The 19,194-nt window shown below is 34.5% G+C and overlaps 1 protein-coding gene across 1 annotated transcript in view; it reads left to right on the plus strand.

Annotated features, from left to right (window-relative positions):
- Positions 1–19,194, plus strand: part of LOC138711638 (opioid-binding protein/cell adhesion molecule homolog) — a 357,054-nt gene that overhangs the window by 18,123 nt on the left and 319,737 nt on the right. Inside the window, exon 2 of the mRNA XM_069842769.1 lies at positions 2,838–2,944. Coding sequence (XP_069698870.1) covers positions 2,838–2,944 — 107 coding nt within the window. The remainder of the gene's footprint in view (positions 1–2,837; positions 2,945–19,194) is intronic.

A 19,194-nucleotide genomic window follows, 5' to 3' on the forward strand; every position in this document is an offset into this window, starting at 1 on the left:
TCCTTCTCTCTCCGAAAAATTAGATAACTGACTTCATTTATAAACAATAAATTCATTACCAATGATGTGTACTTTAACTCTTATTATAAAATATAAAACTTTATAAAATATAAAACTTTATAAAACTTAAAGGTTTAAAAGTGTAAAAATTGTTAAGAAGGTAATGTACTTTGTACGACGGATTGAGATAATGGATTTGGAGATGCTACAGTTCTTCGAAAAATCCACATTTAAACATATTATAAGAGTATGATGAAAATTATATTACAATTTCAGTCAACAACTTCTCAGATTGGTACAAAAACAAGTTTTGTTACAATGATCAGGTTATAATTCTTGGATACAACCAAGAATTAGGTTATAATATATTACAATTTCAGTCAACAATTTAACACATTGGTACAAAAACAAGTTTTGTTACAGTTATCAGGTTATAATTCTTGGATACAACCAAGAATTAGGTTATAATGTGATCATTGTAACAAAACTTGTTTTTGTACCAATGTGTTAAATTGTTGACTGAAATTGTAATATAATTTTCCTTATTATACATTATTCAACTTAAATGAACTTTAACTTCAACATGACTTTTAAATTTATATTATAACAGTGTTAAATCTAGAAGCACACAATGGCATATTCATATGCAGTAGTGAAATTAAATCTGAACATTTTTCGGTGATCGTTGAATATTGCATTCAGCAGTCTATTTTAGTTGAAATTTATATCGTAATTGAACACAATTTTTCAGAAAAACATGTCCTAATGTTCAGTGTTTGAAAATTTAATCAACACTAAATTAGAATTTGGAGAATGAAGTTAAAAACAACAATTTCAGAAGATGTTTTGCAATATTTCTCAATATTTTGTGAGATGTCCTTTTGATTTAATGACTGCCTCGATTCTTCGTAGCATTGAGAACACCAATTGTCGGAGACCTTCTGGTGTGATCACCATGAATTCATGATAGCCTCTAGCAGCTCCATCTTGTTGCTGGGATTCCATCGCGACGCCAGAATTTTCAGGTTCGACCACAAGTTCTCTATCGGGTTGAGGTCGTTGCTAAACTGGTGGTCACGGAACCATTACTGAATATATGGATTTTATTGTTGCTAATGTGTTGGTTGTCTTGTAGAGAGTGATTTAAAAACTTTTAATTCAGTGCTGTGAATAAAGGAATTATATTTATTATTTGGAGTTGTTGAAAGGTAGCTTTGAAATAGAGATTATTTCTTTCCTTGTAGTTATAGCTGCAATAACTAAGAGAGCTCAAATTCCATTTTCTTCATGACTTCCTGCTGCCATGGCAGCTCCTACTCCGGTATCTGCTTTGGTTCATTCATCAAATTGTTTAGGTTGCTAAGGACGGTGAAATAAAGACCAGTTTACATACCAGTCATGGATAAAATTTTCAAGAACATGTGCCTAAATGAACATTATATAAATTAAAAAAAAAAATAACTTAGTAGTGCATAGCCTTAAAAAGTGCATGTAACCGTAAAAGTTATTGATTCACGCCTTATGTTATCATCTTTAAATCCTCACTAACTTCATTTTTAATTTTTTCACCTTTATTTTGGAGTCATAATAAATAATCCATGTAACGGTTTTAATTTAATTTCTAAGTTACCGTTTGAAAATAATGTGTATGAAGTGTCCACTCTGGTTTTGTGAACACTGTTCATTCTTGTAAAAATTAATTAGTCGTTGTAGTTTGTGTGATGTCATGACGTACAGCACTTCCATTTAAATCGCGGAAAAGCTGAATTTTACATGGAATCATTCAGGATTCAACGTAGGTTACAAAACGTTTGTCAAGTGCCATGGAATATCGTCGAGCTAACTCTAATGGGCTTCACACGATGGTGACCAGAAGGCATTTAACCTCAGACTGAACCTTATTTACGTCACTTTTTAGACTTAAGTATTGTAACAAAGTCCTCCTAGAATTTTCCTTTCGCGTTTTAGAATATTTCCGAAAATCTCGCTGTTTTGATAACTGAATTAACGAAGATTGTGATCCCAAAACTCGTTTGGTCCATTTGACCATATATATATATATATATATATATGTGTGTGTGTGTGTGTGTGTGTGTGTGTGTGTGTGTGTGTGTGTGTGTTTGAGGCATCTATCATGATTTTTAGCATGTTTTCTTCCAAAAGAATATCAATACTTATATAAAATTTGTGTTATTGTGCATGTCATTTGAAAACTCGCTCAGTTCGTAGAGTGGTGAATACAAAAACTATTCCAGACCTTTCATAAAAATGGACTTTACGCGTTTTGGGATCAAATTCTTCAATTGTTCCAATAAATAAGCGTTTCTAATGCAGCAAATGCATCCGTAGGTACCAAGGTATCTTCATAGCTAACTCCAGACAATGCACTATTCGACAGTAAATATCCCATTAGATCAGCCTAGCGGTAAGATAAGGAAGTGCATTTGAAAATTCACTAATTGTGTGTGGCATTCTCTGTACTACTTTATACCACACTTGTATTTCCCATGTTCTTATTCGTAGCGGACTTTAGTTTCCACGTATAGGCCGCGCCACCGTTTTTGGCATGTGAAATAAGTAATGGGAACCTGAAGTGCGAGTGTCTTATTTTTGTAGCACTCTATGGACGATAAAGCTGGAAATTGTGTTTGGCAAATTGTTGATTGACGTTTATTAAAGAGGAAGTACCGTTCTCAGCTGCAGTGACAACAGAAACTCACTGACTGGACACTGTACTCAAGGACACACCTCAGGAACGTTAGTGTAGTGAAAGTTAAGTGCAAGTATGTTACTTTTACCGCAGGCTGAGCAACAAGTCTGACAACTGTTTTTGGCAGATTGCTGACGTGACGTGTATAGGAGGTGGTACCATTCTCAGCTACACTATCAACAGATGTTCGCAGACTGTGCGTTGTATTCAAGTACACGTGCCAGAAACGCTGGCGTCAGCAATATATCCTTGTATTATTTACCGTGAATACCAATCCGTATATGTTTTCAGTTAAAAGCTGCATATTGGTTACTAAATTGGAGATATCCAAATGCGCATGTAGTTCTTATTCATTTGTATGGGAATTGAACCATTTCAACGAGTTGGGCGATTGAATTTGGGTTCCACCACTTGGACATAAACGGCAGTACCCCTGGGAACGAAACGAACATAGTTGTAGCCTGTGGAATCCTCTGTAGAGCAATACACAGATGACACTGGGGGTTCGATTTCGATTAAACGGGAATCCTGCGGGGCACAGGGTCGTGAATTCAAATGGTTGCGCCTGCACAAAAAGCAGTTTCCACATTATTACATAGCTGATCCAAAATTATCGCCAATTAACAACCAATTACGAATGTCGTTTTCAAATGCGACAGTAATCACTGATTCTGTTACGCTCCACTCACCATGTTTATCGGTGTTTATCTGCACACCTTGTCTACATTTTAAGGACATAATACTTCGACTTTAGAGCCCATTTCTTTCCTGTCTATCTCATTACCTGAACTTTCTCAGTATTTTCTCCGATTATTAGATCATTTCTTTCCAAATACTATCTGTTATCATAAGTTTACTTCTTGTAGGCATATCCTTTCTTTACACGTCTTCTGTCTATTATATTTTTCCTTTTCCATTACTTTCATACTCCATTTCTTCATCTTCTTTTCTTTCTACTTATTTCCAAGGTCTATCTATTTTCTGAATAAGGCGAACCGAGGTAAGTGTCAATTTGAGGCAAGTGTAATCCATGCCATTAAATGCAAAGAGGCGAGTTTGTAAAGTGGAACCAACTACCGAATATTCATGCTAGTATAGTCAGTGACTCAGGAGAAGACGAGCGCAGAGTGAGGAGAAAAGGTGATTAATAGATAATGTTACGATAACACGTGTAATACTTGTACTAGTAAGTAGAAACATTATTTCCATTTACTAGCAGTACAAGTATTGCACTATTGTCATAACATTATCTATTAATCACTCTTTCTCCTCACTCTGCGCTCGTCTTCTCCTGAATCACTGATAGTAGAAGCTACTTCACATTTGAAGGATTCAGAGCCATAGTGGGCCAAGCGCCACTTATTAAAAACGGAGAAAGCCAGGGTTAAAGTTAAGTGAATACCATAGTTTAATGAAGATTGACATATCATTTACTTTTAATGTTTATACTTTATATTACTTGCTATAATTATGTTTTCATTGAATTATGGCAATAACTTCATTTTAACTCTTGTTTTCTACGGTTTTAGTAAATGGCGCATGGTCCACTATGGTTCTGAACCCTTCATTTATTCTCGAGTGGAAACTTTTTCGCGCCAAAGATATAACATTATTTTTCTATAATATGTCTTTTGATTCTTTCAATTTGTCTTAAGCAGAAGTTCTTAGAAACTTAAAGAATGCTTTTTATTTAGTTTGTGTGTCATTTTGTTATTTAAATATTTGCAGTGTATTAAATGTACAAAATATAAAATTCTCATTATATGCAGAATGTGATGTTCTTTTATATCCACTTGCCACAAAACATATTCTGATCTTTGCTGCAGAAAGATACTAACTTAAACTAGTCCCGGTACTGGGGGAAACTGTTACCTATGAGCGGACAAGTATCAATCAATCAATCAATCAATCAATCAATCAATTGTTTATTAAGCAATAATTTGTTGCAGTAGACGTAAGATATACTGAATTACAAGAGATATAAAATAATATTTGACATAAAATGTAAAAAGAGATAAATACAACAATACAAATTAAATAACAATACTGGTAATAATGGTAACAATAATCAATATTAATAATAATCGTAATAATACAGAGTAATGCAGCTTATAAATTTAGAATACATTTACAATGGAGTCAAGAAATTCATTAATACTATAGAATGAATGGTTGATTAACCAGTTATACAAAACAGATTTAAATTGTATATAACTTGAATTTTGTGCCTTTTGTGATAACTTATTAAACAATGTTATAGCAATAGAACTGAACCATTTTTGGACGTACTTAATCTAACTCTAGGTTCTGAAAGACAATAATTGTACCTTGTATCATAGTGGTGAACTTCTGTTTTAGGGTGATAAGTATTAAGTTTTTTTCTTAATTTTATTAGATATTTAAATATTTTACATTTAATATGTTTTTGCGACCGTGATTCTCAAATTAATAACGTAATTTTTCTTCCTTTTCACCATAGTTAGGGATGATATTGATGGCCACTTGTAAAAATTGTAGACAAATTTTAATTTAAATGCAGCAAGTTATTAAATTTCAAAGTTGCACTATCAAATTTATGAGGTCCGTTTACCTCTGTTTACCATACTCAATTTCTTATTTCATTCCATTTTCCTAACTTACCATTTTCTTCTCATTTTCCTCTTCTTTTCCCGTTCACTTTTTTTACACAACTTCATCGTCGTCCATATCTCCCTTTCCTTCTTGTCTATGCACAGTTTGAATCTTCAGGAAAAAATAGTGATAAAATAAAAAAAAATTATAATAATCATTAATGATGTACAGAGACATCATTTCATTTTTACTAAAATTTCTAATATTAATGTCGCTATACCTTTGGATTAACGGTTGAGAACCGGAAACACCGTTTGCTACCCCTTCCACGACTGAAATTCGATGATACTGCGTAAAATACAAGCAAATCACTTTACTATAGTCGCGACGGTGTTATTTCCGGCGTGACTCCGCCTCTTTGCTTACGTCTTAGGAAGTGAAGGCTCTATAAATTCTAGATAGGTAGTATCGTTCGCCATTTTTGTTCTTTCGTTCCCGAGCTAACATACGAGGAATCTATTTGTCACACCGTTAAACATTATCATGTCGTAGCTCCTATGATAATAAATCAAACGCACTGTAATTCAGCAAATAATTGAGCGGCAAATAACGTCTTCGTGTGCTTTCTGCGAACGCCAACGAAAGAGCCAAAATGGCGGGCGATTATATTAAGTATTTATCGAGCCTTAAGAAATGAATCAGCGAATCACAAGACGCACACGTTTAAATGTAGCCGACCTGCAACGCGATTGGCTACCGGCAATTAGAGCGATGGGACTATATATATAGGAGGGAAGAAAAGTAGTTAATCCATTTACGTAAAGTAGGAAATATCACGATTGTGAGTTTTATAATTTTCATTAGGTTTTTGTTTCATCAAAATACAGTACTGCATTAACAATAAGTGTTTTTACTCACGAACTGAGCTATCCATTCGAATGAATTCATTATGCAGTGTATATTATACTGTCTACAGCACATTAGCGTACAATATAGAGAATGAAGTTAAATTGAAAAATAATCATAATATGGATATTTAAACATATTTTTGAAAATGTTGGCCGTTCATTTCGATACAGACTTCAGTTCTTTTGTGCATATTATCGCATAATAGACTATTTTACCTAATTCCAATTACCAGTTTCGTCCTTCGTACTAGTAACTCATGTTGAAATAATTCTGCACCTCCTCTATAAAAGAGTACCTTACGTACTGTAAATTCAATCTTCACTTCTGCCCTAACCGGAAAGATAAAATTACTCAGACATGCTATCTAGTGCCCGTCCAAGTGGTGTTGTCGAAGGATCGTAGAAAGAGGGGAAATCACGTGACATTTAATCAACGAGGCCCTTTTATTTAAGTTATTTTAAACAGTTGTATAATATTGCGTAGACGTCCAATTCCTAACAGAGATTAATGTGTTCAGGAAAGAGTTAAGACAGCTCAACCACTAGCCTTTACAGAGGGGCGAGTAGAAGCGGGTGGGGGAAATCGGGATGCGACGTAGGCAAACGGAGGACAGTACCTGTGCGAAAATATGATTCAATATTGAAAGCTCTTTCGTCACTGGAAAACGCGAACATATTTCTGGAACATACTATAGTCACTAACTCAGTACTGTTTACTATGACCGTAAGGCACTGTGACTATATACGCGGCCTTGGTTCTGTGTGGAGAACGGTTGGAAGTTCACTAGTAGTGGGGGTGGGAGTGTAGTATATTCAAAAACTCAGGTAAAATAAAAATTGAATTAAAAATAAAAGGATGTCTCGGTACAAGTACTACAGAAATGCGTCATCAATGAATGCCAGCACATCTGAGATCAACCAGAATTATTTCAAATAGTGCGTTAATTCCTAAGACGTAGGGCAGAAGGATACTTTAATATTATGAATGGACATCACATTGAGTACCTTGTATAGCGGTGGTGAACAAGAGCTTATAGCTGTTAAGATATGAGTTTTAGGATCCATGTTTGTTAGACTTTTTTTGTTTTAGTGCATGCTAACTCCTCTCAAAAATGAAATACTTTTTGACACTCTGTATATGTACTGCTTAATGATCGTAAATTAGTTGTCCTTCAATAGATATCATATTCTGAAATTGTTGAGAATAGAACTGTAGACATGGATGCCAATTGAACTCGTGAACAGGAGTTAATCTCCTGCTTTGAAAACCAGGGAAGGGAGTTACCGCCTCTTGGATCCGTTACACGAAACAAATAAATAAGTATCCAGCCTCAGAAACCAAGGGAGGAAGAGCCTGCCTTTTGGATGCAAACAGTCCTGGGGAATAATTTTTCGAAACGGATGCAAACGGAACGATTCTCCTTCCCATATTTTCCTGATATTGGAGCCGTTACATAGTTACGAAATGATGCATTTTTCTGTAACTGTAATACCCTATACAGAACACCATATCACATCACAATTGAGGGGCTTAGAACAAAAAGCAGGTAAGTGACGGAAACCTAGTTTTGAGAAAATTACAGTTAAAGTTCTACATGCAATGGAATATTATACACTAGTTTGGTGAAATGATGCCCATATAGCAACACTGCACAGTGTGATCACTTACCTGATTTTATCCCAAAGAAACATCCTTTTGGGGTATCACAACACGCACTTCATTTTTTTAATAATGTCACTTACCTGCTTTTTGTTCTAAGCCCCTCAATTGTATTCCATTTATTTACAACCCATGGTATTCGTACATCGCTTCACAGCTAGAATATGGAACATGTCAAAAAAGTCTAAATAGTACTACAAAGTCTTAATTCATAGTCACAGTCTAGTTGAAATATATAGACAAGGGTTTTACAATATACTATTAAAACATAAAAGTATTAACACTTAATACAAGAAGAAATATTCATACAGTGTTTTTGAATGACATGAATTCATCTACAGAATAGAAGGTGTGAGAAACTAGATACTTCTTTAATTTGGCCCCAAATAATGTTATGTTTTGAGTTTGATTTTTTATATCCATAAAATTGTTACTGCGATATAACGCACTCTTTTTGATAGCACGATAGAGTTTTCGATGGAGTATGAGTCATTTTTATGACGATTATTTATACTATGAACAGTTGAATGAGAACGTTTTCATGATCACATAGAATGAAGATTATTAATTAAAATATATATATATGGGCATGATTTGTATTTTTTTAAATGTTCCTTCACGATTTTCTAGATTTGGTACGATTTTCTAGATTTGGCACCTATTATTATTATTATTATTATTATTATTATTATTATTATTATTATTATTATTATTATTATTATTATTATACTAATTACTCCTCTTTGTAGTATGAATATACTGTTACTATATCTAGATTTTCCCCAAAATAATATCACAAAACTCATTATCCAGTGGAAGTATGCAAAGTAGCCTATATTGTTTTAAGATATTGTTAGGGGCCTGTTGTAAAATTATTGCGCTTGAAATTTACGGGGTTGAGTTTGGGCACGATTTAAATTGGATTACTTTAGTTTTGTTACAATTTAATAGTAATTTATTCATTGAGAACCAATCACAATATATTCTCTTCGATGAAGTGAATTTCTTGCTCCAAGAGCCTGATCTTACCTTAATTAAATTATTTTTAAATTAGTATAAAATTAATTGTTTAAAGTCTGCCTGTTTCGTAAACAGATCAATTTCAGACTTCAGTTCCAGAGACTATTTTCGACACCCAATAAGAAAGTCGACATTTCTCTCTTTTCCGTAGTGACTGAGGGTTTGTCTTTGTCTTCTGTCCTTTTTTTGTATCGTGTTTGAAAATTTTCTTGTAGATTTTTGACAACGTGGTCAGAAAGTATTCCTATTTATTATGGTGTACAGCTATTTCATATACACACAATATCGATATCAGTAGAGAAAACGCTTTAAGAAGATTGTGACCAAAATACCAATGTTGATGGTGTGCCATATAGATGTGCAGGCAATTTAATTAACGTCTTCCTTATTCATAGAACAGGAGATGATATTAAGCGATGAATCAACAGGTGGCGCATTTAGATAAGTTTTACAGGAGACATTTCAGTGGGAAGGACAGAACACATATAAAATAAAGTCACACTCTTATTTAAAGCTGTACCTTATTGACAGTGAAAGCAACTGTATGGCACTGTAACTGAACAACATTTGTGTTAGTGTATTTCTGGTAGAGCTTTGTTCATTTTCTCCCACTTTTCTTACCACACTCTTCCTCTTACTATTCATCTTCCTATTTCTTCCTCTTCCTTACAGTCTAGTCGATACTTCCTCCTTATTCTACAATTCCAATTCTCCCATACTCGTCCTCCATTTTGATCTTGCGTTTTCTACTCCCTGGAAGTATCTTCCATTCCATGGCCTTTGTTTTCTCTTTGGTTTAGTGCTTTATGTTGTTATGTTATATATGTTTCCCCAAACTCATTATATCTTACCATTTTCCTCTTTTTTTAACTACTTCATTTTTCATTTCCATCTACATATCATGCTCCGATCTCCTTCTCGTCATGTTCCTTCTTTTTATTATTTTATGTCCTCGATCTATTCCTTCGTTTTTCCTTGCATTTATAACCATACTACATTGCATTCTTTTCACTTCTCTCTAGCCTATATATATATATATATGTATATATATATATTTACTAGGTTATTTTGCGACGCTTTATCAATATCTTAGGTTATTTAGCATCTGAATGAGATGAAAGTGATAATGCCGGTGAAATGATTCCGGAGTCCAGCACCGAAAGTTACCCAGCATTTGCTCATATTGGGTTGAGGGAAAATCCCGGAAAAAACCTCAACCAGGTAACTTGCCCCGACCGGGAATCGAACCCGGACCACCTGGTTTCGCGGCCAGACGCGCTATCCGTTACTCCACAGGTGTGGACTCTAGCCTATATTACTTGTTGTGCTTTCCCTCATTCTTTCTTCCTTTCTTCCTATATTTCTTCGCCCTTTTATACTCTTCACCCTTTTTTCTTTCGCTCCTTCCCTTTCGTATTATTTAGGCCTAGTTCCAATTACTTTTCCTTTTTTATCTATATTCATCCCCACTTCTACACTAACATCCCAAATAATGGTTACTTGCTATATGTTTGCATTGAATTATGGTAATAAATTCATTTTAATCCTTGTAAATGGCGCTTGGTCCTCTATGGTTCTGAAACATTCAATTATTACGTAATAGAACGAGAGGAAATGGGAGAAGAAAGAATTAAATGCTACGCGATTGGTCGTTCTTTCAAGGAAAATTGGGGCTGTATGGATATATTTATTTGACTTCTTTGCATTTTGGGCAATTGTCTAACTTCATTTTTCGCCGTTCCGTTCAAGGAACCTAAGAGAGTTTTAAATTGGAAAAGCTGAAGAATGAACGTACCACAAGAGAGAGGGACTACTGTATAGAAAATATTGGGGTAATAATTGAATCGAATTAAATAGTAGTGGAGCCACAATGAGTGAATTTAAGCAGGCAGAGTATTAGTTCATGTCTCCAGGTTAAGTTGTGAAACAACCGGTGCACTCCTTTATTCAGGAAGATAGCTGCGAAGCCGTTGGATCTAAATAACTTTCAATTTAATTAATTTCCCTATAGGCTATATTACTTAATTTTTATATAAGAGAAAAAAAATGTACATCTAATTTTGACTTGGCTTTATTAAATAATAATAATAATAATAATAATAATAATAATAATAATAATAATAATAATAATAATAATAATTTAACCTGGCAGAATTAAGGCCATACGGCGTTCTCTAGCACTCAACCAGGAGTAAAACTGCGTTACAAAAAACACTACAAATTTACAAAGTACACTACAATTTTACACATAAAACTGAAGAAGATAATAGTAATAATAAAATGTAAACAACAAGTAAGTACAAATCAGACATAATATATAACATACAGAAAGAAAGGAAAAAGCATAATAAAATGTGAACAGCAGGTCAAAATAAATGAGACATACAAAGTATAAAAATTAATACAATTATTGATAATGATAATAATAATAATAATGATAAAAATAAGAGTAGTGGTAGTGGTAGTGGTAGTGGTAGCAGCAGCAGCAGCAGCAGCAGTAGTAGTAGTAGTAGCAGGAGCAGGAGCAGCAGCAGTAGCAGTACAATGAATACAATATTTTTAAGTACACACAGTAAGGAAAATTATGATTATATATAGCTCAAATTATCCATTATCGGAAAATATGAAAACAAAAATATAAAATAAGTTAAATATCACTAGAACATAAAAAAAAATGTGAATACGTGGAAACATGCAATACAACACTTGTCATAATAGTAAGTTAGTTTGGCAACTCGTCATAAGATAATTTTCTAACTTGGATTTGAAATATTTCAATGTTCGGCAGCCCTTGACTTCAGGCGGCAGATCACCAGGCATTTGCGGATCAGTCTGCCAGCTTTAAAGTTATACTTTAATTATTAATATAATTAATTAATTAAAGTTTATAATATTAATGCAATGTGTGTTGAAACCGTGAGAAAGCCACGACACCCGAAAATTAAATATGTTAAGATATGTTTGCCGTCTTACTTAGCTTATCAAATTAACATGTGATTTATTTATTGACATACGTCACAACATATAGAAAGCAAAAACAGATTAACGTTTTCGGCATGATATGTCATCATCAGACCGTAAGAACCATTGATAACAATATATGAACACTTTACAATTGTTATGAATAAAATACCATAGTTATAAACAATTGCCTTATGATTAAAATAAATGAAGTTAAAATTGAGCTGATCATATCGTCGTGTGAATGCAAGAACTAGGTAACTCGAAATTTGCGTTTTTTAGTTACCTCTTTTATAGCATAACAAAAATCGCACAAAATGTAATCCAGGATCTAGGTAACTGATCGAACGATACCAGCGACATCTATTTTCCAATATAACAAATAGGCAAAAGAAAACGAGACATATTCCTTAGTGCAATAAATAAGTAAATAGGCAATATCACAAAATATGAAAAATCAAGTTACCTAGTTCTTGCATTCACACGACGATATAGTATATAGCATTGAAGTTAAAAAAGAAGTGGTGTAAGATTGTTCATTTAACATATGACATAAGTTTAAACTATATAAAACGACACCCAAACATTCAACTTTGACTTCTGTTTCAATATTACCACGAGTGATATATATCAGAATAAATATTTCCTGTCAAAATGCTACAATTTTTCTCTCATTTTAGATCGAATATATACGAATCACTTTTAAAAAAGTACCGTTTTGAATATTTTACGAATGTGGAAAGTGTTCCGTTTCAATGAATGAATTTATTGTGATTAAAGGATATTCCTTTTACAAACAGAATATCTCTATTTTGTATCATTTCAATTCTTGCAGTTGTCATTACTTTTTAGCAATTTTATCGCATTTTTGTCCGCTTTAAATTCAAACAGAATGTCAATTACTCTAGTGTAGAATTTATCGTAGGCATTATGGCATTTGCTTTGTGTTTAGCTTTTTTTCTGTCGGTGTTGTAAATAAATAAAATACTTTTATCTGGGCACTGTGGTGTTTGTGTTTTTGTCATCATTTTGGGAGGGGGTGAGCATGTCGAATGTCACATTGCGCGCGATGAGGCATCGCTGGAATCTGCTATTCGCTCTATCGAATATCGCCGCTGTTTTTCCCAGCTTTGTGTGTAAGCCTGCTTCTAAATCCCAGGTTGATGTATGGCTGCGCCCAAGTCCGTTCACGCGCTTATCGCGGGTGATTTCAAAACTATTCCCGACTTCTTGTATTTTTCGACAATTGGTTTTAGTCCAATTTATTAAATCATTGCGTATCCTACGTGAAGTATATTTCAATGCAGCTTAATTATTTGCTGGATATTTTCAACGTATAGATCCACCGCATCTGAAAGCGGAAAATAATTCAAATACAATTTACGGAGCGCAAAATATTTTGTTGGAAAAATTAAAATTAAAATTTAGTTAAATAATAACATTATCTTGTCAAGATAAAATTATTCATATGAATAATTTTCTATTCCACAAATAATACCCCACCTTGTAGCAACAGTAATAAATATAAATGGCACTCGAGAGGAAATTAAACGCAGAATGAATATGAGAAATGCCTGCTATTAGTCGGTTGGGAAGCTTTTGTTATCCAGTCTGCTGTCAAAAAGCTGACAGAATTTATAAAACAATTACATTGCCGGTTGTTCTGACGGTTATGAAACTTGGACTCTCAATTTGAGAGAGAAACAAAGGTTAAGGATGTTCGAGAATAAGGTGCTTCGAAAAATATTTGGGGCTAAGAGGGTTGAAGTTACAGGAGAATGGAGAAAGTTGTAGAACGCAGAACTCCACGTATAGTATTCTTCACTTAACATAATTAGGAACAGTCCACATCTGTGAAGTAACGGTTAACACGTCTGACCGCGAAACCAGGTGGCCCGGGTTCGAATCCCGGTTACCTGGACAAGTTACCTGGACAAGTTACCTTGTTGAGGTTTTTTCCGGGGTTTTCCCTCAACCCTATATGAGCAAATACTGTGTAACTATCGGTACTGGACCCCGGACTCATTTCACCGGCATTATCATCTTTATCTCATTCAGACGCTAAATAACCTGAGATGTTGATACAGCGTCGTAAAATAACTTACTATAAAAAACTAATTAAGGGCATTATATCCAGAGGTATGAGATGGGCAGGGCATATAGCACGTATGGGTGAATCTAGAAATGCACATAGAGTGTTAGTTGGAAGACCTGAGGGGAAAAAAGACCTTTGGGGTGTCTGAGAGGGTAATATTAAAAGTGATTTTAGGGATGTGGGATATGATGTTAGGGACTGGATGGAGAGGGATCGATGGCGGGCTTATGTGAGGGCGGCAATGAACCTCTGGGTTTTTTAAAAGCGATTTGTAAATAGGCCTAAGTAAATTATGAACTTCATACTTCGAAACTAAAGATTTGGTAAATTTTTAACTTAAATATCTTTCCTGTATTAATTTAAAATGTAATGATAATCTAGCTTAGTTAATGACTAGTTTCGGCTTGATTTCGGCCATCTTCAGATTTCTAGTAAGATCTAGCTTCTTCTTTTTGTGCTTTGGTGATGGGTGCGTTTATGATCTGTAGTGTTATATCAATTGATTGTGCATTCTGAAATTTAATTGTTTTGAAGATAGGTTGTGGATGTGTTTTCGTGTGTCCTTATATTTCGTATTAGTCTAGTCTATTAATTTCTCGATTGTTTGTTCAATATGTAAGGTTTCCATGTCTGCTTCTATTTTGCTGTAATTGTGGTTGGTATTGGTGATGTGTGATTTCGTTATGGCTGTGATGTATTCTTTTTATCATGTTTTAGTGATCTCCCAATTTGTCCTATGTAGGAGACTTCAGAATTCTCTGAAGTCGTGCAGAGACAAGTGGCCAACAAGCTTGGAGCTCACATATTCAGTTTTTCTCAGCCCTAAATTCTCTTGAAGTGACATTTTTTCGCTCGTATCTTTTAAATGTTTATCCTCCAATTTCCTCCACTGACACTGACTTTGACATGTAGACTTGAAGTCGTTACAACTGTTGCATGTTAATTTGTAAACCCCTGTTAAGTTGTATTAATTGTTTGTTTTGTTTGTGAGTTAAGTTGTTTTTGTAGTGTGTTTTCTGTTCTGTACGCAATGTTGTAAGTTAACGCGGCGGAACTCGCTCATATTTTCCTAGCATAAATACTCGCTCCGTATCTGTGAGACCCAATTTAGATATTTAAAGAAAATATCTTAAGTTTATTATAGTTTTTTTTTTTTTTTGGTAAATGAGAGTTTAACTATGTTTTCACATAGTAATGTAGAACATGTAAGCTATTTCCTCTGGGTCTCAGAGACCCAGCGCGAACTGTGCCGGGTTAATTTCCTAAATGAAAATGCGATTTCGTATGTGTGTGTGTGTGTTTTTTTTTTTTGTATATTAGTGTGGTGTATTTTTGCGTTGCTGTGCTTGTGTCCTGCTTCATTCTTTCTTGTGATAATGTTTTGTTATTTTTATTGTTTTTTTCCTATTACCGGTATGAGTTTCAAGATGGCATAAATGAAACCGAAACTAGACATTCACTAATAAAATAATTACCATCAGAGTTAAAATCAAAAAGGAAAGTTGATTTTACGCGGTGTAAATGATGTAAACAGGCAAAATTATATAGACAGTATATATTGGTCTTTTGAACAAAATATCTAGTGAAATTCAATTATTTCTTTCAATATCATTTATAATTTCTAAAGAAAAATGATTTTGAAGTTTGATGGCAGTCTAATTATTTGTTTACATTTCAATTGAACGTAAATTCTATTTCAAATGACCTTGCGCTCAACACATACGAATACATAATAGAAATAGAGTAACAAACGACTGTAAGGTACTCGTACAATGAATTTACCAAGAGCGTTTTTAAAGTGAGTACATTGTTTTCACAATACTTTATTTTCATTGGATTCAACACATCAGAAACTACTTCTTCACAAGTTTCCACCATTATTGAGGCACGTGTCATAACGGGGGAACAAATATTATATTTGTATTCTTTAATCATAGAACGATGCCGCCCGTGGTGAAAGAGCCATGTCTGCATTGCAGAACAAAAGGCGTGGAATGCTCTTGCTTCATGACAATCCCAGGTCAAAAAAAAAAAAAAATCAAGACTTCACTGCGTCATTTAGTTGGGAACAATTTGACAGCACTCCCTACAGCCCTGACTTGGTACCAAGTGATTTTTACCTGTTTCTTCATCTGAATAAATTCCTTGATGGCAAACATTTCAATGAGGAAGACGATGTGAAAGAAGCAGCATATACATTGCTTCCATCACAGTTGGCATCATTCTATGACGAAGAGATACAAAAATTGACTTTCCGCTATGGCAAATGCCTCAGTAATGGCTAAAACTATGTGGAGAAGTAATATAAGATCTGTAGAATTCAATGAAAATAAAGTTTTTTTTTTTAATAATGTTGTGTTTATATTTTTAAAATGATGGGTACTCACTTTAAAAACGCGCCTCATATATTAGTACACACAATCAGGGTACATCATAATATTTACCTTATTGTTTGTTACAATACTACATATAACTAGCAAATACATATGTCAGTGCGCCGGATCATCTTTCCCATGGAATCAGATTGACCGTTTTAAAATAAAGTAACCGTTGAAATCCTCATACCGTAATTATTACCAACTACTGTATTTCTACATAAGAAATAAAACGAGCACATCCTTCTGCTCTCTGCGGAGGGCTCTGAACTTTCGGAACAGGCTATAGCGCTGCTCGTTGCTTGTGGGTACTCCTCTCTCTTGTAGCGTAGAGCTCCAAGCTGTTACAACTCTTGCTTTGAAATTAGGTTTGCTTTTATTACTGTCTGCAGTTTAAGAGAAATTAGCGTTAAAAAGAGCTGAAAGCCCAGACTGCACTGAAAGGTGGTACGATGGGGAGGGTGTGTGGTGGCAGATTTCATTTTTATTACTAGACGCTTAGGCCTTTCCCCAGGTACTTTACCGTTACCCCAGCTCACCTTATTACAAATCCGGACTACACGAGACATAGTGAGTGGTTTCTATGGCTGCGAGGTGCGCAGACCTCGTATCTCGCAGTTATAGAAATCACTCACTATCTCTCGTGTAGTCCGGATTTGTGGGAGGCGGGCCTCGCACCTCGCACGTCGTATGCGTCTATTCAAAAAAAACGAAGGCTTTAGTTGGCATCTCTCTATGTATCAGAATGCATAGTGGATTTAAATTGAATTCTGTAAGGATGTTAGGTACACTGGCTCGCAAAACATTTGTCCTATGAAATAATGGAAAAATGAACTTTGTGATATATTAGTCGTCCTGGGAAGGGAGGTATTTGAACTCTGAGTTGCAGGTATATATCTAGCTAATCGAACCAAAGATAACCTTTTAGAGAAATAACGACAGAAATAAAACATTGAGTCTATTTTGCACCGAAATGTTTAAAACATGTTGTTTATTTCTCTTGAGTATTATGTAATATACCAGGAAAATTTTTCATCTTTTCTGCACGTATAAATACCATGTTGGATCATAAACATAGAATAGATAACATCGCGTTTTGATAAGAATATTATGAATATTCATGGGAAAATGTAATATTTTCAGATTAAAAGATTTTCTCAAACACCAGTCATGGGCCAATTCAGGAATTTCGTCCTATTGGGTCCACAAGGTTTCAGCCAGAATATGTAACACCAACACATCGCAATGGACGTATTTCTGTCGCTGTTTGGGGATGGATTTTCAGGATATGAGTAGGACCTCTGTGTAAAATTGAAGAGAATCTGACTTCCCAGCAATATTTCCACATACTGGAAAATACGTATGCTACCTAGCATGCGCATGTTGCAACCTGATATAATTACATTTTTTCAACAGGACAATTCCTCCATCTACACAGCTTTGTTGTATCAGATATGGTTCCAATATCACGTTTGGTGTTGAAAGCACAGACATTTGTATATTTCTATATACTTTGCCTATTTTTTAGTTCGTTACATCCACATTTTCGTTCCATTACTGTATGAGAGTAATATGCAAACCTTTTTTTTTATGTATGTAAAATATAAATTAAACTGCTGTATCCTACGGGATATAACTGACAATCAAGTTTTAAATCATACACATACCCATAAAAATTTGTCTTAATAAAATTATTACCCGATTTTTTAGAATATTAATATATTGATTGATAGTGCCACCTTTAATAAATGTAATTTTATTATCGTAATGTTATTACTATGACAACAGTCAAAGAGAAATAAGCTGTATGCGCATTATAACGCAAAGAACCGTGGCGTGAGGAGGAGCTACAAATTGCCGTGTTTATTAAATTTATCTATATCACTAGACCACTAAGTAAACATACTCTCTTAAAGTTTACTAAGTACCTTGATTCAACCTATCTGTTGTGAGGAGGAGTGGTTTGGTACCTGCGGGGAGACTACCTGCCGCCTACGCTGCAGTCCTAGAGTGAGTACAAATACCAACTTAAGAACGAGAAAAACTGTTTATCGGACAAAAGTTTTGCGAGTCAGTGTACTACATTATAGATTAAGTAATAGCAGTTACACTTGAAGGCTTAGTTCAGTATCAGGAAGAAAACTGAGTCTGACAAAGACTGACTCTTAGCATCTCGATTTTAATGCGCCCTAAATTATCTTGATTTATTTGTCAATAATAATATTAATCTACCGTCAATATCAACTTCATCTCTTTCTTCTATCTGAATTATTGGAGCTGTAGATTTAATTGATTAATCGAACCAATTAACTGATTAAAATCCGATTACGAGATGAAATGAATTTTAATCGTCTGAAAATTAAGTTGTGGTGAAAAGACTTTCTGCATCTATTCTTGATTTTCTCGAACAATCTGTATTTGTCACCTAGTAATATTAAAACCTTGCAGAATTATAGATTCTATTAACTTTCGTTAGGCCTACTAAAAGGCTCCTCATGGTATAAAGGAAAACTGCGTAAAATTTACATGAATATTAGGAATACTCAATATCAGATCGCAGAAGATTAAATATTTAAAAGAAACCCCTTCCGAAATGATTAGATTGCTCTCTTGGCAAATATTAGTAACCCCTCTGCAAGAGCAAGGGGACGAAAAAAACGAGCCATGCACCGCAAAACCCGCCTTGGAGATGATGGAGAAGGGTGGGTAAAGTTCAAACTTTAGAAAGGTTATAACATAATCAACTTGATACTCTTTGAGGAATGCCAAGGGTCGTACCATGATTGCTCCACCCCAACATTAGGGGTTCCTACTCTACTCTGCCTGCTCCCAAACCCCCTCACCCTCTGAGGGACTATCGCTTTGCGCAAGTCAACTGTCTGGAACTCAAGATT

The sequence above is a fragment of the Periplaneta americana genome, chromosome 13 (genome assembly GCF_040183065.1).
Source record: "Periplaneta americana isolate PAMFEO1 chromosome 13, P.americana_PAMFEO1_priV1, whole genome shotgun sequence".
Classification (NCBI taxonomy): Eukaryota; Metazoa; Arthropoda; class Insecta; order Blattodea; family Blattidae; genus Periplaneta; species Periplaneta americana.